This window comes from Astyanax mexicanus, chromosome 9, assembly GCF_023375975.1.
Source record: "Astyanax mexicanus isolate ESR-SI-001 chromosome 9, AstMex3_surface, whole genome shotgun sequence".
NCBI classification, from domain to species: Eukaryota; Metazoa; Chordata; class Actinopteri; order Characiformes; family Acestrorhamphidae; genus Astyanax; species Astyanax mexicanus.
The window spans coordinates 138,558-164,097 of record NC_064416.1 but is presented as its reverse complement, the minus strand read 5'-3'; the positions used below and the strand labels follow the sequence as shown (position 1 = coordinate 164,097).

The following is a 25,540-nucleotide window of genomic DNA, read 5'->3' as shown; positions in this document are numbered from 1 at the left end:
ACCTACAGCCAATGGAATCCTGTAGAAAGAGAACAACAGGTCCAAAACACTTCTCCTGCATTTCCCTTGATATAGCAAGACCATGACTGTCTTAGGACCAAGACTACACATTTATGGTCCTCAGACCAGTCTCGAGACCAAGACTACAGAGCCCAAGACCACTCATTTATTGTGTTAAGACCAGTCTTGAGACCAAGAAAATACAGCTGTGGTCCTAAGACCAGCCTTGAGACCAAGACCACAGAGACAAAGAGCAGTCTTGAGACCAAGACCACATATTTATGGTCTTAAGACTAGTCTCGAGACCAAGACCACAGAGACAAAGACTACACATTTATGGTCTTCAGACCAGTCATACGACCAAGACCACACATTTATGGTCTTCAGACCAGTCTGGAGACCAAACCACAGAGACAAAGACTACACATTTATGGTCTTAAGACCAGCCTAGAGACCAAGACCACTCATTTTGGCCTTGAGACCAGTCTCAATACCAAGACCACACATTTATGGTCTTCAGACCAGTCTCGAGACTAAGACTGGACTGGAGTGCTACAGTACTGGTGCCTCAGATCTAGATGAGGCTGAATATTTGAGATAATCTGGGTCTGAATCCGGTCTCTGTTAATCAGATCTGGTATTGGCGCCTCGTCCCTCAGTAAAGATGGAACTGTGAGGGAAGCTGGCTGTAATTTTATAGAGATAATCTGTGAAATAATCATCCACTCATCTCATTTAACAGTGGAAGAGAAGTGATGGCGATGCTTATTGGAGCGTAATTGGACAATTCATTATTTTCCTCTCGTTTAGTTTTGGCAAAGAATAGCTATGAGAAACAGGGGAAAACGATCAGAGCCGGGTTTAATTTACTTTTGATAGACTTTAGATTGTTTTGATTAAGTTCTGAATGATTAGTAAAGCGTGCCGGGGTGGAACAGACGTTACTGTGAGAGACGACGACACTGAGAACACGGGTAAATACAGCGCCACTATTATCACCATTATCACCATTATCCCTATTATTACCATCATCACCATCATCACCATTATCACCATCATCACCATCATCACCATCATCATCACCATTATCACCATCATCACCGACTGACCGGTACGTTAGCCTGTTAGCGTCCGCTCACCTGTGATGGTGACGGAGGCGTTTCCCTCGTCTCCCAGCAGCGGATTGGTCAGTCTGCAGCTGTAGGTGTTGCTGGGCTCCAGGATGACGGTCAGGACGCTCTGGATGGTGAACAGGCCCTGCTCGTTGGCGACCGGAGACACCGTGACGTTCTCGGTCAGATTGTTCCCGCTGCCGTCCTGCCACAGAACGTCCGCCTCCGGGTACCCGCCGAACGCCAGGCAGGTCAGCTCAACCACGTCTCCCGGCTTCGGGTTATCAGCTTCCCACGTCACCAAGGGCTTAGAGTATGGAGCTGCAGAGGAGACACCATGAGATAGAAAAGACAGACAGATCAATTATTTATCAATTTATTTAAGACCTGGTGTCCACATGTGTGAACATCACACATCACATTTTGGGTTGTCTAGACCACAAAACTAAATGTTGCTCTACAAAGGCCTGGTGTCCTCATATGAGGCCATTATACCATCACTGTATAATGGTGACAGAAATTTAAATGAACAGTAAATACAGCAAATTATAAAGTTTTTTTACTTTGTCACGTCTCTGTGTTAAAGCAGCACTTTAAATCAGCCATCTTGCTCATTTAAAGTGCAAAAAACGCTGCTGTGTTTAGGCACAAACCAAACGTTTTGCACATCATTACTAATTGCGATTCAATTGTGAAATGTGTTCTACTGAAATATAAAACTAAAGTCCTCATATGTGGACATCATTTTTATCAGAAACTATCATGTAAAAAATATATATGTTTTTTATATAGTTTTTACACTAATTAGGTGCCAATTAGCCCCATTTGGCAAAGATAAATAAAAAAAAATGCATGCCATACAAGAGTTCAGGTCTTAGGAGCTTAATAATTCTTTCACCTACAGTATTTTAGTGATCTATAGGTGAACCGTTAATTGTGCACCATGCAGTTTGATTTAGGGCGTGTCATGGTGTCTTTGCTATCATAACAACGGGAAAAGTACACCTTGTACTAATTCTCTTAATTAATGATGGGTGTGGTTTATTTTGGGCTCATCATTCTCTTTAAGAGTAGATCAGGTGAGCTCTGTCTTTGGTGGATTGCTATTGTAACGGTGCAGCTACCTGGACGTGTTCAACAAACTCTTCTCAGCAGAGGAAACTGAGCTGCTGGTTGACGCTGTGAAGGAGCTCCAGCAGCTCATTTACGGGAACAGCAATGTTATTTTATTTACTATTCTGTTTATTGTTGATGTAAAAGTTGGGTTTGTGCTGCTGTGTGTTCATGTGTGTGTAATAAGTGGGGGTGTACACTCGGCTCGGCACGGCGCCTGTGTTACCGAGATAGCGATGAACGTCTGACTGTTGGCGTCTGTCTAGGTTGTATTCAGTCAGTGGAGCTCCTGTGTTTTCTGTTACCAAGATAAACAAGATAAAACTCCAGAAATGTACCTGAACACACCTCATTTCCAGAACACCACGCCCATCAGTGTAGATATATTCAGAAGCTCTGTTGCTGTTTAAACCAGACAGGAGGAAGGAGTGAAAATACACTGTTGGTGGGGTGTAAGATAGCAATGAGCTTCACGACACGCCTTGAACAGGATGTATTCTCAGTACAGCAGTGACTCTGAGGTGTTTAAAAGTGAGTAAATTAGTAGTTAGCATGTTGCTTAGCAATCCATCACTGTGCTTTATCCTCTGAATAATTTGACATTTGATGACTATTAAAGCTCTAATTACAACCCAGGAGCTTAACAACACACACACACACACACACACACACACACACACACACACACACTACAACACACACACACACACACACTACAACACACACACACTACAACACACACACACACACACTACAACACACACACACACACACACTACAACACACACACACACACACACACACACACACACACACACACACACACTACAACACACACACACACACACACACACACACACACACACACACACACACACACTACAACACACACACACACACACACTACAACACACACACACTACAACACACACACACACACACTACAACACACACACACACACACACTACAACACACACACACACACATATAACACACATACACACACTACAACACACACACACACACACTACAACACACACACACACACACACACACACACTACAACACACACACACACACATATAACACACACACACACACTACAACACACACACACACACATATAACACACATACACACACTACAACACACACACACACACACACTACAACACACACACACACACACACACACACACACTACAACACACACACACACACATATAACACACACACACACTACAACACACACACACACACACACTACAACACACACACACACACACACACACACTACAACACACACACACACACTACAACACACACACACACACACATAACACACACACACACACTACAACACACACACACACACACTACAACACACACACACACACACACACACACACTACAACACACACACACACACACTACAACACACACACACACTACAACACACACATACACACACACACATATAACACACACACACATATAACACACACACACACACTCTACACACACACATACACACACACACATATAACACACACACACACACACTACAACACACACATACACACACACACATATAACACACACACACACACACTACAACACACACACACACACACTACAACACACACACACACACACACTACAACACACACATACACACACACACTACAACACACACACATATAACACACACACACACACACACACACAACACACACATACACACACACACATATAACACACACACACATATAACACACACACACACACACTACAACACACACATACACACACACACACTACAACAGACACACATATAACACACACACACACACACTACAACACACACATACACACTACAACACACACATACACACACACACATATAACACACACACACATATAACACATACACACACACACTACAACACACACACATATAACACACACACACACACACTACAACACACACACACACACTACAACACACACATACACACACACACATATAACACACACACACATATAACACATACACACACACACTACAACACACACACATATAACACACACACACACACACTACAACACACACACACACACTACAACACACACATACACACACACACATATAACACACACACACATATAACACACACACACACACATACACACACACACATATAACACACACACACACACACTACAACACACACATACACACACACACATATAACACACACACACATATAACACACACACACACACACTACAACACACACATACACACACACACACACAAAGCATCTGCTGACACACACTCGCCGTCCTGGTAGAACCTTCACACTCGTTTGCTCTTTCCCCTGCAGTCGGGACCACTGGGAAATCGGGCAGCGAAATGTCTGTGTGTCTGTTGTAGTGTGTGTGTGTGTGTGTGTGTGTTGTAGTGTGTGTGTGTGTGTATAAGTGTGTGTGTGTGTGTGTGTTACGGACAGTGGAGGTGACGGGGTTGTTTCTCTCAGATGGAGAAATCACAGCACCACCGTCTCCTGGGCGAAGAGGAGGCGGCCTAATTCCCAGAGCCAATCACAGACCGGCAAACAAAGGGGAGGGGCACAGGTACAAGGGGAGGAAATGCAATCAGGATCGAGAGGAAGAGAGAAAGAACTGATATTAGTGATGCAGCAAATCTGACTCACACTAACCTACAGATCTCTACAGACACGCGCTCAAACTATATATATATATATAGAAAGAGAGAGAGAGTTATAAATAAGAGAACTTAAAAATGATGAGTTTCTTTGATTTTATCAAATTAAAAACCTCTGGAATATAATCAAGAGGAAGATGGATGATCACAAACCATCAAACCACCAAACTGAACTGCTTGAATTTCTGCACCAGGAGTAAAGCAGCATAAAGTTATCCAAAAGCAGTGTGTAAGACTGGTGGAGGAGAACATGATGCCAAGTGGTGTCTGAACCATGCCACAGAGCTCATGAGACCGGGCACGGCGTCTGGACATTAGTGATGCGGGTCCAGCGGTGGAGAGCATGCACAGCGGCGGCGGCGGGGAGATATAGCTGTATTGATGTTGGCGGTGATGCATGGTGTTTTGTTTGTAGCGCAGGGTGACCTTGTGGCACAGCAGGTAATAAAATACCGGCCCACAGATCACACTCACACTCCGGTAATAATAAAGCTCAGAGGAATTCTCCACATTTCTTTCAGTTATTGCAAAATCTGTCAAATCCGGCCAGAAGGATCTGAGAGGAATATCAAGCTGCATCATCCGGCTCAGCCGACAGCAACACAAACTCAGAGTGAAGCACCAACTCCAACCTGCTGAAAACACTCAGATCCACAGATACCCTGATGATGCTCCACACACCTGATACTGCGGCTCAATAACTACATTAATCTGTAAGATGTACAGTTTGAGTCCTTTTATTGGTGTTGTCATGCTCATCGCTATCTTACACCCCACCAACAGTCTATTTTCACTGGTTTAAACAGCAGCAGATCTTCTGAATATATCTACACTGATGGGCGTGGTGTTCTGATTATGAAATGAGGTGTGTTCAGGTACATTTCTGGAGTTTTATCTTGTTTATCTTGGTAACAGAAAACACAGGAGCTCCACTGACTGAATACAACCTAGACAGACGCCAACAGTCAGACGTTCATCGCTATCTCGGTAACACAGGTGCTGTGCCGAGCCGAGCGTACACCCCCACTTATTACACACACATGAACACACAGCAGCACAAACCCAACTTTTACATCAACAATAAACAGAATAGTAAATAAAATAACATTGCTGTTCCCGTAAATGAGCTGCTGGAGCTCCTTCACAGCGTCAACCAGCAGCTCAGTTTCCTCTGCTGAGAAGAGTTTGTTGAACACGTCCAGGTAGCTGCACCGCTACAATAGCAATCCGCCAAAGTCAGAGCTCACCTGGTTCTTAAAGAGAATGATGAGCAAGAGACACTATAATTGGTTTATTTCACGTTACTCCCAAAATTAACCACAACCATGATTAACTAAGAGAGTTAGAACATGCACAAGGTGTACTTTTCCCGTCGTTACGATAGTAATGACACACTGACACGCTGTTAAAACAGGTTCAGTGGTGTTTAGTGAAGGTGGTGCTGTAGGTTACCTGCGACCTGCATGGCGATGGAGGCCTTGTCGTACGCCTCCACCCGGACGAAGCAGGTGTAGGTTCCCTCGTCAGCCACCCTCACGGTCCTCAGCAGCAGGGAGGCGTTACCCAACACCAGCTGATCCGAGAACAGAGTCGTCCTGTTAGCGAATCGCTCGTCTCGATCTGTCAGCTGGTCCCGCCCCTCCCAGTAGGAGTGGACGCTCCGCTGCGTATCCGCCAGCTGCCAGAACACACTGAGCTGTGATTGGTTAAAGGAGTTCACCCCCGAGAAACTGCAGTTCAGCACCATATCCGTACCAAACAGCGCCACCACTGGAGAGTCCGGGACGTGCACCTTCAGACCTGCAGAGAGACAGAGAGGAAGAGATTTTAAAATTAGGTTTTAATTTTAAAAAGACTAAGACTTTTTTAGATACATCAGCCTCCACTACAGCCAGATACATACTGGATATTCAATTCAACCCTAAACACAAACTCATATTCTAACTTATAATAATCATTATTATTTTATTTTTTTACTGTTATATTCATTATATACCTTATCTTTACATTTAGATACACATTATATACATATAAAACTTCTCTTTCTGTTTGTATGAGAGAGAGAATAAAGAATGAAAGAGAGGATGAAAGAGAGAATGAAAGGGAGAACAGAAAATGAAAAGCATGAAAGAGAGAGGGAGGATGAAATCAAGAATAGAGTATAAAAGAGAGAATGAGAGAGAAAGAGAATAAAAGAGAGGATGAGAGAGAAAGAGAGAATGAAAGAGAGGATGGGAGAGAAAGAGAGAATGAAAGAGAGCATGGGAGAGAAAGAGAGAATGAAAGAGAGGATGAAAAACAGAATAGAGATTGAAAGAGATAATAGAGAAAGAGAGAATGAAAGGGAGAACACAAAATGAAAAGAATGAGATAGAAAGAGAGAATTAAAAAGAGAATAGAGAGTGAAAGAGAAAGGAAGAAAGAGAGAAATGAGAATGAAAAAGAGAGGATAAAAGAAATAGAATAAAAGGAAGAAAATCAAAAATAAAGAGACAGAATCAAAAAGAGAATAGAGAATGAAAGAGAGGATGGAGAAAATGAAAAAGAAAGAGGGCAAAGAAAGAGAATGGGAGAGGGAGGGAGAGAGAGTGAAAAAGAGAAAGGATAACAGGAAGAAGAATGAAAAAGAGAATAAAGGATAAAGGAAAGAAAATAGAGAACGAGAGAAAGAATGAAAGTGAGTTTCTATACAGCTATTAAACTCGAATTCCTCACTCAACTCTAATGTTTACATTTGATTATAAGAATTTATGAACATTAAATTATTTCTGTTAAAAGTTTCCTGCAGGAACTGAGCACGGCAGGGGTGCGGTAGGCGGGGTATCTGAGGTGCGGTAGCTGCGGTATCTGAGGAGGTGTGCGGTAGGTGGTCGCTGTGGTGGTAGAAGAGCTTTTGACGTCATGGTAACCGGAGGCTGAGGAACGCTGGGATCTTCACACAGAGCGCCAGCGGGACTCGTCCTCACACTGATTACTGATCCTCCAATCAACCACAACCTGTTCCATACGGGAGGAGTGTGTGTAGTGTGTGTAGTGTAGTGTGTGAGTGTGTGTGTGTAGTGTGTGTGTGTGTAGTGTGTGTGTGTGTAGTGTGTGTAGTGTGTGTGTAGTGTGTGTATGTGTGTGTGTGTGTAGTGTGTGTAGTGTAGTGTGTGAGTGTGTGTGTGTAGTGTGTGTGTGTGTGTGTGTGTGTAGTGTGTGTAGTGTGTGTGTGTGTAGTGTGTGTAGTGTGTGTGTAGTGTGTGTATGTGTGTGTGTGTGTAGTGTGTGTAGTGTAGTGTGTGAGTGTGTGTGTGTAGTGTGTGTGTGTGTGTGTGTGTGTAGTGTGTGTAGTGTGTGTGTGTGTAGTGTGTGTAGTGTGTGTGTAGTGTGTGTATGTGTGTGTGTGTGTAGTGTGTGTAGTGTAGTGTGTGAGTGTGTGTGTGTAGTGTGTGTGTGTGTGTGTGTAGTGTGTGTGTGTGTAGTGTGTGTAGTGTGTGTAGTGTGTGTGTAGTGTGTGTGTGTGTGTGTAGTGTGTGTGTGTGTAGTGTGTGTGTGTGTGTGTGTAGTGTGTGTAGTGTGTGTGTGTGTAGTGTGTGTGTGTGTGTGTAGTGTGTGTAGTGTGTGAGTGTGTGTGTGTAGTGTGTGTGTGTGTGTGTAGTGTGTGTGTGTGTAGTGTGTGTAGTGTGTGTAGTGTGTGTGTAGTGTGTGTGTGTAGTGTGTGTGTGTGTGTGTGTGTAGTGTGTGTGTAGTGTGTGTAGTGTGTGTGTAGTGTGTGTGTGTGTGTGTAGTGTGTGTAGTGTGTGTGTGTGTGTGTGTGTGTGTGTGTGTAGTGTGTGTGTGTAGTGTGTGTAGTGTGTGTGTGTGTAGTGTGTGTAGTGTGTGTAGTGTGTGTGTGTAGTGTGTGTGTGTGTAGTGTGTGTGTGTAGTGTGTGTAGTGTGTGTGTGTAGTGTGTGTGTGTGTGTGTGTGTGTAGTGTGTGTGTGTAGTGTGTGTAGTGTGTGTGTGTGTGTGTGTGTGTGTGTGTGTAGTGTGTGTGTGTGTAGTGTGTGTAGTGTGTGTGTGTGTGTGTGTAGTGTGTGTAGTGTGTGTGTGTGTGTAGTGTGTGTAGTGTGTGTAGTGTGTGTGTGTAGTGTGTGTGTGTGTGTAGTGTGTGAGTGTGTGTGTGTAGTGTGTGTGTGTGTAGTGTGTGTAGTGTGTGTAGTGTGTGTGTAGTGTGTGTGTAGTGTGTGTAGTGTGTGTAGTGTGTGTGTGTGTGTGTGTGTGTGTAGTGTGTGTGTGTTCAGTGTATATACACTGAGGACGCTTTCACACCTTCCATGTTTTGTCCAGATTTTTGGCTTATTTAGTTTATTTTGGCTTTTTAACACCAGAACCTCTATTAGAGCTTCTTAAAACAGACTCTGGTTTGTTTGTACTCCTGATACGTTTCGTTTAGGCATGTGTAAACCAGAAAACAGTCATTTTGCACTCGGGTGCGGGCCAGAACAACTTCCAAACCAACTCCGGATCGGTTCTGTTTGTGGTGAGAACGTGATCAGAACTCAAACCGACGCGAATATCAAATAAGCTCCTCAGGTTTGAGCTAAACGGCTGTTCAGGTGCAGTTTAACCTGATTTATTACCCAGATAATAATCACTACAGCTAATTACTAAGGCTAATCTCTGCTGCTTCTTCATGCTAAAATGTTTTTACACTGAACGTCGTATGCATGGACACCAATACTACCAATTGAAAACAGATATACACACTGGAGCAGTATTAGCATTAGCAGCTAACCCCACTAGCTCTTTCGCCGTTCAGAGGTGAGTATATCAGACTGTAGTCTGTGTGTTTACCGCGTTAAAACAAGCTACATGGGACAAACCAATAATTCACTAATATCGCTCTGTCAGGTGGCGTTTACTAGCGCTAGCAGTTAGACGCTAATGCTAATGCTGCTGCACCCAGCCTTAGTTGAAATCTGGAAATCTAAGCTTACTGTAAATAACAAAGTGCTTTCCTTACTCAAATAAACAGTTTTCAGGACAGAAATCTGTGGTTATTAACATCCAGTGCTGGTTTAACTTGAAAATAAAATGTTTTTTTTTAAGAATAATAGTTTTGTTTACTTAACTTAGCTTTATTTAAGTTAGCTACAGTAAACTCATCATTTTAGGGAAGTTTATAGTTCCTAATCTAATTTTTTTTGGATTTCTTATTTTATTGTATGTTAGTCATCTTGTTATTTTACTTTACTTTTTACATGCTTTCTTTTTTATACATTTTTTATTTTGTTTTTTCAGATTTATCTTAAATTATATTTTTACACGCTAATGACATTTTAATTGCATTTTTTACCTGCATTATTCTTGTGTTTGTGTGCATGCTCGTCTTCATGCATTGCTCACATTTAAAGTTTTAAATAAAGGTGCTAAATAAATGAAATGTATTATTATTATTATTATTATTAATATTATTATTATTCTGCAAGTTTAGTTTACTCAGTGAGAATCTGTCAGTACCTGGCTGTAACTGACAGACTAACTGACAAACTAAACTGAATTGATATTCTTTCTGTCTCTCATATTTAAAGTTTTTGAAGGATCTGATGGTTTTTCTCACAGATTCTGATGCAGAAACTACATTTTCCTCATGTTTTTTTTCCGTGTGATTTATATTACGTTATATCAGTTCCTCCAGTGTTTACATCATATAAACTCCAGCATATTTAACCTAAAGCCTCGGAAATTCACCCAATTATCACATTATCTCTGTGTTAATCACGTAAATCTGTGCAGCACATTGCTCACAGTTAGGAGAGAAACATGCAGGAGGCCTCAGGCTGAGTGTGATGTGATGAGTGTGTTACGGTGATGATGATGATGATGATGATGAACAGTTTCACAGACTATTTAGTGGAAGTGAACGGGAAGTCTTAGTTGTTGAATCCCATTGTAATAAATTTCCTTATCATATCTTTAAGGATGTAAAGATTTTTACTACTTATCATATTACTAAGCTTCTGGGTCTTATCTTACACCCTGTGTGTCACGATGCTCATTGCTATCTAACACCCTACCAACAGTCTATTATCACTCCTTCTTCCTCCTGTCTGGTTTAAACAGCAGCAGATCTTCTGAATATATCTACACTGATGGGCGTGGTGTTCTGGAAATGAGGTGTGTTCAGGTACATTTCTGGAGTTTTATCTTGTTTATCTTGGTAACAGAAAACACAGGAGCTCCACTGACTGAATACAACCTAGACAGACGCCAACAGTCAGACGTTCATCGCTATCTCGGTAACACAGGCGCCGTGCCGAGCCGAGCGTACACCCCCACTTATTACACACACATGAACACACAGCAGCACAAACCCAACTTTTACATCAACAATAAACAGAATACATGACTTTTGCATAATGGAAACTTTTTAAAAGGATTGTTAAAAGCAGTATATTCTCTATTTCCCACATCTCCTCTCTCTCTATCTATCTTATCCTTCCTGTCTTTATCAATCTCTCCTTCACCCCTCTGCTATCCCTCCATCCTCCACTCTCTGTATCCGTATCAGTCGCTCCGCTGTTCAATAAACACACACACTATACACTCACTCAATATATAGTACAAACACTCTATACACACACTGTACTGCAACCCTGCTCAATAACATACTAACACACACTCTATACACACACACTCTATACACACAGACACTCTGTACACACACTGTACTGCATCCAGCTTTAATATATCCTACTCAATAACAGTAATGTACTAATAAACATGCACTCTAATACATACACATTATTTTGTACACAACGTTATAATGATGATGAAACTGGCACTCATCAGGACCGCCCCAGGAAAGGAAGAGCGAGAGTTTCCTCTGTTGTACAGGATGAGTTTATCAGAGTTTCCAGCCTCAGAAACCACAAGTTAACAAACAGCTCCTCAGATAAGAGTATCTAAATACTTCACAGAGTATTTAGGTTTGTTTAAAACTGTTTTTAAGTTACTACATGATTATTTATGTGTTCCTTCATAATCTGATAGATCACTCTATTCATTTACTATGTAATTATTTAATAAAATCAAATCAGGTGTACCCACACTTTTGACTCGTAATGTATATGCTATTATTTATATATATATATATATATATGTTGGTGTTATTTATATATTTGTAATAGGGCAGAACTGTACTGTCTGTAAGGCCCACTCTCCTCAGATGCAGATCTCTGCAGTGTAGCAGCATCGCCCCCTGGTGGTGTGGAGACAGAACTGCAGCTTCAGCTGATTCCTCACTTATTCACCAACATATTTGGCTCCCTGTCTCACTGACCCATTACATTACATTACATTACATTACATTACATTACATTACATTACATTACATTTGGCAGACGCTTTTGTCCAAAGCGACTTACAATAGTCAAGTACAATGTAAAATAAGTTTAAAGGTAAAACATTTTTGGATAGGGATAAAAGGAGGACAAAGGGAAATAATAGGATAGAGGAGTGAAGGAGAGGAAGAAGGAAATGAGGTTAGAATTAGTTAGTTAGTTAGAGGTGTTAGGAGAGTAAGTGCTCTTTGAAGAGCTCTGTCTTCAGGAGTTTATTAAAGATAGCGAGAGATTCTCCTGATCTGGTAGTAGAAGGTAGTTAGTTAGAGGTGTTAGGAGAGTAAGTGCTCTTTGAAGAGCTCTGTCTTCAGGAGTTTATTAAAGATAGCGAGAGATTCTCCTGATCTGGTAGTGGAAGGTAGTTTGTTCCACCATTGGGGAACTCTGTATGAGAACAGTCTGGATTGCTTTGTGTGAATGTTTGTTTGGTAAAGTGAGGCGACGTTCATTGGAGGAGCGCAGCGGCCGGGAGGTAGCGTAAGTCTTCAGGAGTGAGTGCAGGTAGGAAGGAGCTGTTCTGTCATCACCTTGTAGGCGATTGTAAGAGCTTTGAATTTGATGCATCAACTGGTAGCCAATGGAGCTCAATGAGCAGCGGGGTGACATGTGCCCGTTTTGGCTGGTTGAAGACCAGACGTGCTGCTGCGTTCTGGATCATCTGGAGTGGTTTTACTACACAGGCCGGGAGGCCAGTTAGCAGGGCATTGCAGTAGTCGAGGCGTGAGATGACGACCGCTTGCACCAGGAGTTGGGTGGCCTGTTGCGTCAGGAACGGTCTAATTTTACGGATGTTATAGAGCGCGAAGCGGCAGGATCGAGCAACTGAGGCCACATGGTGCGTGAAGGAGAGTTGGTCATCAACCATAACACCCAGGTTCCTAGCAACCTTTGTCGGTGAGAGAGAGAGAGAGTCGATACTTATAGAGAAGTTGTGTTGAAAAGATGGTTTTGCTGGTATGACCAGAAGTTCAGTCTTTGAGAGATTTAATTGAAGGTGATGCTCCTTCATCCATGAGGATATGTCAGAGAGACACTGCGATATCCGTGCAGAGATTGAGTGATCTTCAGGTGAGAACGACAGGTATAGCTGGGTGTCATCAGCAAAGCAATGGTAGGAAAATCCGTGTGAGCGGACAACCTGACCAAGAGAGGTGGTGTATATGGAGAAGAGAAGGGGTCCCAGTACCGAACCCTGGGGAACCCCAGTGGATAGGGAGTGGGCTGAGGACAGCTGTCCTTGCCATGACACCCTGAACGAGCGCCCAGTGAGGTATGATCTGAACCATGACAGCACATTGTCTGCCATCCCACTGACCTGTCTTACTCTCCTCTCCATCTGAACCAGGACCATCAAACCAAACTGAACTTTGCACCAGGAGTAAAGCAGCATAAAGGTATCCAAAAGCAGTGTGTAAGACTGGTGGAGGAGAACATGATGCCAAGATGCATGAAAAAAACTGTGATTAAAAACCACCAGGATTATTCCACCAAATATTGATTATTTCTGGACTCTTAAAACTTTATAAATATGAACTTGTTCTCTTTGCATTATTTGAGGTCTGAAAGATCTGTATCTTTTTAGTTATTTCAGTCATTTCTCATTTTCTGTAAATAAATGCTCTAAATGAGAATATTTTTATTTGTAATTTGGGAGAAATGTTGTCTGTAGTTTATAGAATAAAACAACAATGTTCATTTTACTCAAACATAAACCTATAAATAGCAAAATCAGAGAAACTGATTCAGAAACTGAAGTGATCTCTTAAAAGGGATTGATTTTAGAACACAAGGTCAAATTTGACATTTAGCTCCACAGAAATGGAAGATTTGTTTGTCTACTTTTTCCATTCTTGTGAAGAAAAGCTTAAAATGATCCTCCCTTTAATTCACTTTAATTAGGGTAAAGGTTGGGATCCATTTTCCAGACAAACTGATAAACCTGCAATTTAGGAGGAACGTTCTGGAATCGCCACAATAAACAGCTGTTTTTATCCACTGGTGGCATAAATAAAGCTGCTCACGTTCATTTGGAGCTCCAGGACTGAGCTGGACTCAGATATCTGCTTAAATACGCAAAACAGAAAAATAATTTACAACAGAAAGAAATTAGAAATCTCATGTTAGAATCTCCTGCACAGTTTAGGAGGATGGTCTGTGTTTGGTCTTAGAATTTTCAGACAAACTGCTGAACCTGTGATTCATGAGGAACATCCTGGAATTACTACAATAAACTGCTGGATGGAGGAGAGCTTCACTGGCATGACTAAGACTAACCGTGCTAGATCCTACCTCCAGAACTCTGTACACCGATATCCAAACACAGATCAATACCTGTTACCATAATACCGTTTATTAACCAAGAAATACTGGGGGCCTTGGCACCAAACACCAAAAAGCAAATCTAGAACCATTTCTACTGGAAGGAAGTGAGAGAAAGCATCTCCAACACCTCAACTTCTTTAATATCTTCAATATTCCTAATACCTCCAACATCTCTCCAACGTTTTCAACATCTCCAACATATCTAACATCTCCACCTCCAACACTTTCACTATCTTCTCTATCTTTACCTTACCTTCTCTAACACTTCAAACATTTTAAATATCTCTGATATTCATAATACCTCCAACACCTTCAACATCTCCAACATATCTAACACCTCCACTATCTTCTCCATCTCCAACACCTCCAACATATCACCAATATATCTAACATCACCCAACACCTGCAACACCTTCACTATCTTTAACTACAACTTCTATAATATCTCTGATATCCCTAATACCACCAACACCATCAACATCTCCAACCCATCCAAAACCTCCAACACCTCCACCTTCACTACCTTCTTTACCTTCAACACCCCCACCACCTCCAATATTTCCAATACCTCCAACATATCTCCCAACACTTCCAACATCTTCAACACCTTCACTATCTTTTCTATCGTCAACACCTCCAACGTCTTTAATATCTCCGATCTCCCTAATACCTCCAACACCGTCAACATATCTAACATCTCCAACACCTACTACTTCTTTAAATATCTTTAATATTCCTAATACCTCCAACACCTCCACTACCTCCAACACATGCAATACCTCCAATATCTTCAATATCTCAAACACTTTCAAAACATCCAACACCTCCAACATATCTAACATTTCTCAACACTTCCAACATATCTAACATTTCTCAACACTTCCAACATATGTTTAACACAGTCAACATCTCAAACACTTAGTTTCTATAAACTTCAGTAATATTAAATCAGTAAGTCAGGCGCTGGCTGGTAAATATCTCGTGTAAATGTGAGTAAGAGTTTGAGCAGATGGTCTGTCTGACCTCAGGAATGAAGAACTGGATGATGAGAAACACAGAGATCAGCTGATCGACTCCAGCAGCACTGAGACACACAGATATACACTTCTCTCTTATTCAGTGTGTTTATTTATTTTTATAGTTTTTACAGTTTTATAGTTTTAACTTCTCAGTATCAGATGTGTGTTTGAGTTCAGATCTGCAGACTCTTGGTGAGATTTTAATCTCAGTGTCTTCATGATTTAGAATCACCTGGAACAGTTTTCTCAGCACCTTGAAGGAAGGAGTTTCTGGAGGTGCTGAACAATAGCTGCTGCTTTTCCTTCACGCTGTGAAGCTCCAGCTCATCCCAATTAAATCACCTCAAATCACCATCTCAGTTCATCAGCTTTAGATCAGGAGATTAATGTGGAGGAATAACACTTTTATACTCTTTAATACAGAATTACATATCCTGCAATCGATTTCATATCTTTAATATATATCTACAATGTAGAAAATACATTAAATACAGAAATAAAACATAAAAACACTGAATAGGATGAATCAATACTTTTGACTGGTGCTGTACTGTATTAATAACTGTGTCCACTAGGGGGCAGGATAGGACCGTTTACTTTCAAAGCCCTTGAAATTCTTCTTCTTTTCTCATTGACTGATCTTCATTTTCTTCTTAAAGTCATTTTTATCTTTATTTAGTTGATTAGTTGTTGCTTCTCATAATCTGGATTCGAACATTACTCAAATATTCACTATTCACTGTATACCTGTAACTCTACCTCTTCACTACTTTACTTTAACTGATGCTCTCAAACACTTTATTAAGAGACAAGAAATTCAAGTAAGTAACTCTTGATGAGTTCAGCACAGCTGTTAACTGAAAGCCTGAATTCCAGGTGACTCTACCTCATAAAACTGACTGAGAAAATCCAGCAGAGATGCTCAAAACTGATCATCTAAACATGAATATAAAATATAAAACATATTCTGGATTTTCTAACTTAACTTTTTTGTTTATTAAATAATTTAATATGTGTTTCTTCATAGTCTGAATGATTTTAGTATTAATATATAATGGTATACGGTAGAGTTTGGTGTAGGCCGGGATAAATCCGGAGAGGTGCGTCACGTAAACAACAGGTTATTTTAGTAGAGTCTAATTTGAGGTAATGATAACATCTGTCTCTCTAAACTAAACTCAGAGCTCTGCAGCTCACATTCCTCTTACAGTAAACAAAACACTGACCCAAATACACCAGAACCCACATACCAAAATACCCAGCACCAACAACAGAACCAACACCAACAACAGAACCAACACCAACAACAGAACCAGCACCAACAACAGAACCAGCACCAACAACAGAACCAACACCAACAACAGAACCAACACCAACAACAGAACCAGCACCAACAACAGAACCAACACCAACAACAGAACCAGCACCAACAACAGAACCAGCACCAACAACAGAACCAACACCAACAACAGAACCAACACCAACAACAGAACCAGCACCAACAACAGAACCAACACCAACAACAGAACCAACACCAACAACAGAACCAGCACCAACAACAGAACCAACACCAACAACAGAACCAACACCAACAACAGAACCAACACCAACAACAGAACCAGCACCAACAACAGAACCCACACCCAAATAAACCAGAACCCACATACCAAAATACCCAGCACCAACAACAGAACCAGCACCAACAACAGAACCAACACCAACAACAGAACCCACACCCAAATAAACCAGAACCCACATACCAAAATACCCAGCACCAACAACAGAACCAACACCAACAACAGAACCAACACCAACAACAGAACCAGCACCAACAACAGAACCAACACCAACAACAGAACCAGCACCAACAACAGAACCAGCACCAACAACAGAACCAGCACCCAAATAAACCAGCACCACAATAACCAACAACAGAACCAGCACCAACAACAGAACCCACACCCAAATAAACCAGAACCCACATACCAAAATACCCAGCACCAACAACAGAACCAGCACCAACAACAGAACCAACACCAACAACAGAACCCACACCCAAATAAACCAGAACCCACATACCAAAATACCCAGCACCAACAACAGAACCAGCACCAACAACAGAACCAACACCAACAACAGAACCAACACCCAAATAAACCAGAACCCACATACCAAAATACCCAGCACCAACAACAGAACCAGCACCAACAACAGAACCCACACCCAAATAAACCAGAACCCACATACCAAAATACCCAGCACCAACAACAGAACCAACACCAACAACAGAACCCACACCCAAATAAACCAGAACCACAATAACCAACAACAGAACAGAGAGAATATTTAACTGCAGTTAAAGTCAGTCAGTCTAACGGAGGGAATACTGACTCTCACAACCTGAAGAACACCAGCGTAAATAAAGCCACAATATATAACTGATTATTAATAATTATTACTGATTTATTTCTGATTATTACACTTTTATAACATCTCCCCCACAATTATATTCCTTTCCTCATTTAATTATCATTAATAATAATCAATGATCCTGTAAATAACTCCGGTTCTGATGTTTTAAATGTATCTATATAGATCTTTATTTTATACTGGTGTGTTTTCTGTTATATGATTTGGCTGAGAGAGAGACAGCAAGCATGTGATAAAGAAAGACAACAAGTGAGGGAAAGAGACAGAAAGCAAGCAAGAGAGAGAGACAGCAAACAAGAGAGACATTACATGAGAGAGACAGCAAGCAAATGAGTGAAAGAGACAGTGAGTCAGTGAGAGAGACAGAAAGTGAGCAAGAGAGAGAGAGACAGCAAGCGAGAGAAAAAGAAAGTAAGCGAGACAGCAAACAAGAGAGACAGCAAGCGAAAGAGACAGCGAGCAAGTGATGGAAAGAGACAAAAGGCAAGCAAGAGAGAGAGAGAGAGAGACAGCAAACAAGAGAAAATAAAAGTGAGTGAGACATCACGTGAAAGAGACAGCAAGCAAGAGAAAAAGAAAGCAAGCGAGACAGCAAACAAGAGACTTCACTAGAGAGAGACAGCAAGCGAGAGAGACAGCAAGCGAGAGAGACAGCAAGCAAGTTAGGGAAAGAGACAGTGAGCAAGAGAGTGAGACAGCAAACAAAAGAGACATCACGAGAGAGAGAGACAGAAAGCGAGACAGTGAGCTCTGTTGCTATTTAAAGCAGGCAGGAGGAGGAAGTGAATATAGACAGGTGGTGGGGTGAGACAGGAGCTTCATATTTGTTGTTTTTTACTTTAAATCTTTTTTTAACATTGACTGATTTTCTTTTAAAGTTTTTATTTTGGAGATACAATGGGTACCACTTTAAATAAGACTACCTTTATAAAGGGTTTATAAATGGTTTACAATTAGTTTATTAATAGTTATTAACAAATAATATTAATTATTAATTAGTAACCATTAATAAACTCATTGTAAACCATTTATAAACCCTTTATAAAGGTAGTCTTATTTAAAGTGGTACCCAATGTTTCATCACAGTTCCTCTTTGATGATTCTCAGTATTTACAGTTCAATACAACATTATCATTTTAAGGAAGCGTGGGATTTATTATATATTTATAATGTTTTACTCTGTAATAATGTTTAAAGGGGAAGTTCTATATTTTGTTAAATTCCTGTATGTTTTCTGAGTTAAAAATAAGGAAGTGATGTAAGAGCTGGAGTTTTTCTGCACCATCTGGATTCACTAAAACTCAGAAAAATCAAACTGAATGTAACCGGATTTAGTTTATTGATTTTTAATCTGTGCAGATTAGTTAATCTGACTTTTTCTGTGCATTTCTGAAAGGGTTGATATATAACCCTGATTATAATAAACTTTATACATTAAATTAAATTAAATTCTAAAGTTCAGACAGAAGTCTGACTGCAGTTCTGCCTCTAAAACTGATTCACAGTAAAAACCTCAGAACTTCCTGTATAAAACTCCTGCGGTCTAAACTCCACCCACATCCCCCCAACACCCCCACCCACCATCACCACCTCCACCCACCACCTCCGGCAGCCGGGAAAACCCAGCCCTGCCTCCACCCTGCGTCCCGTCTCCTTTCTTCTGTCTCCTTTCTACCGTCTCTTTTCTCCTGCCTCCTTTCTTCTGTCTCTTTTCTCCTGTCTCCTTTCTTCTGTCTCTTTTCTCCTGCCTCCTTTCTTCTGTCTCTTTTCTCCTGTCTCCTTTCTTCTGTCTCTTTTCTCCTGCCTCCTTTCTTCTGTCTCTTTTCTCCTGTCTCCTTTCTTCTGTCTCTTTTCTCCTGCCTCCTTTCTTCTGTCTCTTTTCTCCTGCCTCCTTTCTTCTGTCTCTTTTCTCCTGCCTCTTTTCTCAGGTTGGTCTCAAAAATCCAACTCCCAGAATCCCCGGCGGTGATCAGCAACAAACAGCTACACCTGTGTAGCATCTATAAAACCCACAGCTCTCTATCGCACCTTTGTAGTGGGGTGACTGATAACAGAGGAAGACGAGTAAAACTAATATCATAAGTAAAACTATATGAGCTGTTTTGAGTTGTGACGTGTTTTAGTTTGGTTTATTTTGTTTTTGTTTGTATTTTGCTAGAAGTGGAATTTTCTGTAGATAATTAAATTACACAAGTTCAGTTTCAATATTATCACTATATCTTGGGTTCTGCAGCAGGACAATGACCCAAAGCTCAGGAACTTCAAAGTTCACTGTCTCTGAATGGATTAAAATAAAAACTGAATGAAGGTTTTGGAGGGTCTAGTTAAAATCTGATTGAGATGTTGTAGATGATCTTAAACAGTTTTAGACGTTTATGCTGGAAAATCCTCCAATGAGTCTGAATTAAAACTGTAATTCTGTAAAGAAGAGTGGAACTAAATTCCTCCACTGATATGAGAAAGAGGGGGCGTGTTCAAGCTGGTGGGGGCGTGTTCAGGCTGGTGGGGGCGTGTTCAGGCTGGTGGGGGCGTGTTCAAGCTGGTGGGGGCGTGTTCAGGCTGGTGGGGGTGTGGTTATTAGATGATAGGGGAGGATCACCCACCGAGAGACGGGAGGACCAGCAGCGCTGCAAACAGCAGCTCCAGCATGATGATCCTCAACAGCAGCAGAGAGAGATCAGGACAAAAACAGCAGGACGTCCTCTTCAATCAGCACTGCGGGAACACACACACACACACACACACACACACATACTCTGATTAATTTCAGCCATGTCATTAATAGGAGGCGGGATGGGATGCAAGTTGCCTCGTGATGCTCATTGCTATCTTACACCCCAGCAACAGTGTATATTCCCTCCTTCCTCCTGTCTGGTTTAAACAGCAGCAGATCTTCTGAATATATCTACACTGATGGGCGTGGTGTTCTGGAAATGAGGTGTGTTCAGGTACATTTCTGGAGTTTTATCTTGTTTATCTTGGTAACAGAAAACACAGGAGCTCCACTGACTGAATACAACCTAGACAGACGCCAACAGTCAGACGTTCATCGCTATCTCGGTAACACAGGCGCCGTGCCGAGCCGAGCGTACACCCCCACTTATTACACACACATGAACACACAGCAGCACAAACCCAACTTTTACATCAACAATAAACAGAATAGTAAATAAAATAACATTGCTGTTCCCGTAAATGAGCTGCTGGAGCTCCTTCACAGCGTCAACCAGCAGCTCAGTTTCCTCTGCTGAGAAGAGTTTGTTGGACACGTCCAGGTAGCTGCACTGTTACAATAGCAATCCACCAAAGACAGAGCTCACCTGGTTCTACTCTTTCACTCTGATTGGTTTATTTCACGTTACGGCTAACATTAACCACACCCATCATTAATTAAGAGAATCAGTACATACTCTTTGCTTTGTTTTTTGAGCTAAGCAAGGTGTACTTTTCCCGTTGTTACGATAGCAAAGACACACTGACACACCCTAAATCAAACTGAATCAAGCTGTAGTTAAAGTTGTTTTTTCTGATCATATTTTAAGCCATTCTGAGGAAAATAGGTCAGATTCATCAGACTGTCGTTACTCAGCCCTGTATTACTCATCACCACATCCCTCCATCCTGTAAAACTTCCCTTTATTTCTTCCCTCTCTCACTCTGACTGACCCAAACACTGACCTCACCAACAGAATAACACGGTTTCACATTAAACTCCAGCCAATCACCAGCATCATTACCCGTCACATGACTTCTTAACTCCTCCTTTTAAAAACCACTCTATGTTTTTCCATCCCAGTGCAGCAGCAGTTCCACAGTAATACAGAACCAGTGGAGATAAGTGTTTAGTGATTTACAGGACCATATAAACAGGCCACTCCTGTATTTAGCACTAGCATGCTTTAGCTTAGCATGCTAACTCATTTACATGTCCTTTATCTCAGTTTCTCAGTGGAGAAATTAACAGTAAATAAAAAGACAATAAATAGAAAGTCATCAACGAGTTTTACTGAAGACTAAAACTGTGGTTACTTTATTTAAATTGTCCGTTATTATAAATACCTTATAGATGCTTAACTAACATTTAATTCATATTCAACTAAATGTCTATTGAATATAACTGAACTCTCAGAATAAAGTAAATAATTCTCTAATGAATTCTAAACCCAACTCTAACCCAAACTCTATTCTTAACATTTTAGGGACAGGTTTAGGGTTAAATTTAACATTTAGGTTAAAGTTTCAGGATTAGTACTTGGTTTTAGGGTTGATTCATGCTTAGGTTATGGACAATTTATACTTTTGTGTCGAGTGAATATGTGGTTTACAGCATAGCCTGTGCGAGCACCCTATGCAGCTGCCCGCGTTTCTACTCCTGCGTCGAGTGAATATGTTGTCTAAGGTGTAGACTGTGCGAGCGCCCTATGCAGCTGCTCAGGTTTTTACTTCTGCGCCAAATCCCGGCGTAGTCTACGGTGTAGCCCACAGAAGTACTTTACACCACTGCTCATGTTTATATTTCTGTGTCGGAGTTGATGCATTTTTTACAGAGTAGCCTGTGCGAGCACCCTACACAGCTACCCACATTTATATTTTTGCATCAGTGGACCAATCACAGCAGCTGCTGTTCATGTTGCTTGATTACTGAAAAATTCTATTGTTCTACAGTATTTTATTTGTTTTCTTTCTATTTTTATTCAACCTTTTTAAGTTTATTCTTAATAAAACCCTAAAAAACTTAATTCTAACATGGCTGTGAGGATCATGCTGAAGGATGAATAGAAGAATGTGTTGGGGTGGAGGTGGAGTTGGAGGAGGTGGAGGAGGTGCCACCCTGTAGTTTTAAGAGCGTGTCTAGACCTTTGTCTGGCCTGTAAAACATTACAGTTCCAGTAAGAACAGAAACTCAGCAATTTCACACAATCAGCTTCATATTCACCACTGTTACCACTGTTCACCACTGTTCACCACATCTGTACAGCTGTTTCTTACAGATATTTATCTCTGTAGCATGTGTTTAACAGCTTTAAAAACATTTGAATAAATAATAAACAGTAATAAACAGTAATAAACAGTGATCTCTTTTTTTTACATTACAATCCAACTCCAGGTCTATGTTTCCAGTCCCTCAATAAAGAGGCAATAAATACTTTAAAATGTACTGATAAAATATATAAAAGAAATTCACCTTGTATCACCTGTATATATAAAGTTAATGACCAATGGGTTGATATGTTCACCTCACACAATGAATAAATAATATATAGACCAAAATACACTACCCGTCAAAAGTTTTAGAAAGCCCCAAATCTTTCTCTTTATTTTTGAAAAGCTCTTCAGGTCCAGTTAATAACCAGAAAACTGCCAGGATGTTTAAGGAAATAAGTAAATTTTATATCGTTAAAAAAAAAATCTAAGAAAATCCCTAATATATATTGTTTTAAAAATATGGGGTAATTTTAGCAAACAACTAATTGGTTAACAATTTACAGCTAGTAAGTAGTAATATAAATAAACTGATCTTTTAAAAAAAGTACATTTCCAAACTCTTATTCTGTAATAAAGCTGTAGCGGAGCTGCTACAGGAAGACGTCTGGCTGACCCACATGGAAACAGCAGCTTTAGCCTTTAGCTCAGATTAACATGATTAAAGACTGATTCTCAGTTTCAGGAGAGAATTATAATTAGAGTTAATCTGACAGGAGAAGAACTGCAGTAATTAATAAGTATTAATAAGATAAAGATAAAATAATAAAGCAGATTGTCTTTCTATAATTTTTTGCTTTATTCATTTATTTGTACACAGTAACTATGCATTAGAAATTGAATGAGGATATTGTGATTAATGTTTGATTAACTACAGAGTGTGTGTTTATTATTTTGTAATAAAAAGGTATTATTTTGGCAAAAATGCCCAAACTATATCTAGTGTATATATCATTGTTTACATTTTTACTACAAAATATAAATAGACAGTTGTTCTTTACATTATGTCTGAATTTAATGAAGAATTAATCAAAAGAAATTATCAAAGCACTCAGAGCCAGAACCGCACTGTTTTTACTTTTGTTGGTTTGTTTGCAGTTTATATACAGCTTTATATTTGTTGCACTTTAGACATGTGTATTTGTATTGTTACATTACTTTGATTTTTGTTACACTATTATTATTATATTTCAAAATCAGAGTCATGGTAAGGTAGTGTTGATATGAATATGAATTTATACAATTTTGGTATTAAACTGTTATATTTACCATTACTTTTTTTATTTTATTGCAGTTGTATGTTCTTGAAATGAACCTAAAAAATTAAAATACAAAAATACCCTGAAATATTGTGGTACTAGTTTGGGGTCATATCATCCTCACCTGTTGGGCAGTATATATTATTTTATTTGTGTTCACACAGAAATACTCAATACTCTGAATAATCATTTTAGATTCATTGACACTTCAATGACACTTTTAGAGTGAAAAAAAAACAGCTTTTAACTGTTTAACTCTGAAATTGTAACTCTACAGTTTTATCTGTGTTGATCAGGTGCTGGTTAAGCAGTGTAGGGTTAATTGTATACCATAAGAAACCAGTTGCAAGCCAGAACTGGTCCTGAACTGGGATTGTTTTGTTGGTGGTGTGTTTGAATGGGTTTCATATTTCTGAAAGTGGCGCTGCAACAGTTGGTCATGCAGTACTGCAGGGTGGAATAGGGGTTAATTCGGATCGCGGTGGGCTGTATTCGGGTTGTTTTGTTTGTGTTTTGTTTAGTTATTTCACTTTGGTTTACAGGCTGAATAGGATTAAACCAGTGTTCCCAGTGCTGTGGAGTAACACTGCTGGGATTTTCCCTTAAATGGGGATCCCTGATTGGGCCTCTGCTGGCCAGAGATGGAAAATAGTTCAGTAGTGGAGGAAAGTTTGGAAAATAAGATCTAAACCGGGTTTTAAAGATGATCTAATTTAGCGGTTAAATATTGCGGTAGTTTATAGCAGTAATCTAATAGATTGTAACGGTTGCAGCAACAGAAGCGATTAATCCGCTCTCTAAAATCCAGCTGTTTTAAACAGCTGCTCCAATCCGAACCACACAAACCCCCTCCCCCCATCCGAACCCAGCCTTCCCTCGCATGCACGCGCAAACTTTCCGAACCCACCCAACCGAACCGGCACGGTGAAGAACTCACCACAGCAGCAGCAGCAGAACTGAGCCCAGTACCGGCCATCCAGCAGCGCGGTTCCGATTATCACTCAGATCCGGTCCGATCTCCTCATTCCTCTCTTTAATCTGATCCTCCTTCAGTCCTAATCAATAATCAACAATATCCTGATCGAACCGCAGCGCGAGCTCTGGCTCTGGGGATTGTGTACTGGTTCGGGAGCGCTGGTCCAGTCTGAGGAGCCAGAACCACTCCCAGTCCACTCGCTCGCTTTGTCCAGTGTGACCTCACTCAAAC

The 25,540-nt window shown here is 40.6% G+C and overlaps 2 protein-coding genes across 2 annotated transcripts in view; both read right to left on the bottom strand.

Annotated features, from left to right (window-relative positions):
• Positions 1-18,318, bottom strand: part of LOC125804556 (uncharacterized) — a 444,972-nt gene extending 426,654 nt beyond the window's left edge. The window contains exon 1 of the mRNA XM_049483444.1: positions 16,548-18,318. Coding sequence (XP_049339401.1) covers positions 16,866-17,906 — 1,041 coding nt within the window. The 5' untranslated portion in view covers positions 17,907-18,318 and the 3' untranslated portion in view covers positions 16,548-16,865. The remainder of the gene's footprint in view (positions 1-16,547) is intronic.
• The window catches only part of cd276 (CD276 molecule), a 95,622-nt gene extending 70,082 nt beyond the window's left edge, over positions 1-25,540 (bottom strand). Inside the window, exons 1-4 of the mRNA XM_049483447.1 lie at positions 25,271-25,540; positions 20,695-20,806; positions 6,406-6,753; positions 1,140-1,433 (exon numbers count right to left, since the gene is read on the bottom strand). Coding sequence (XP_049339404.1) covers positions 1,140-1,433; positions 6,406-6,753; positions 20,695-20,740 — 688 coding nt within the window. The 5' untranslated portion in view covers positions 20,741-20,806; positions 25,271-25,540. The remainder of the gene's footprint in view (positions 1-1,139; positions 1,434-6,405; positions 6,754-20,694; positions 20,807-25,270) is intronic.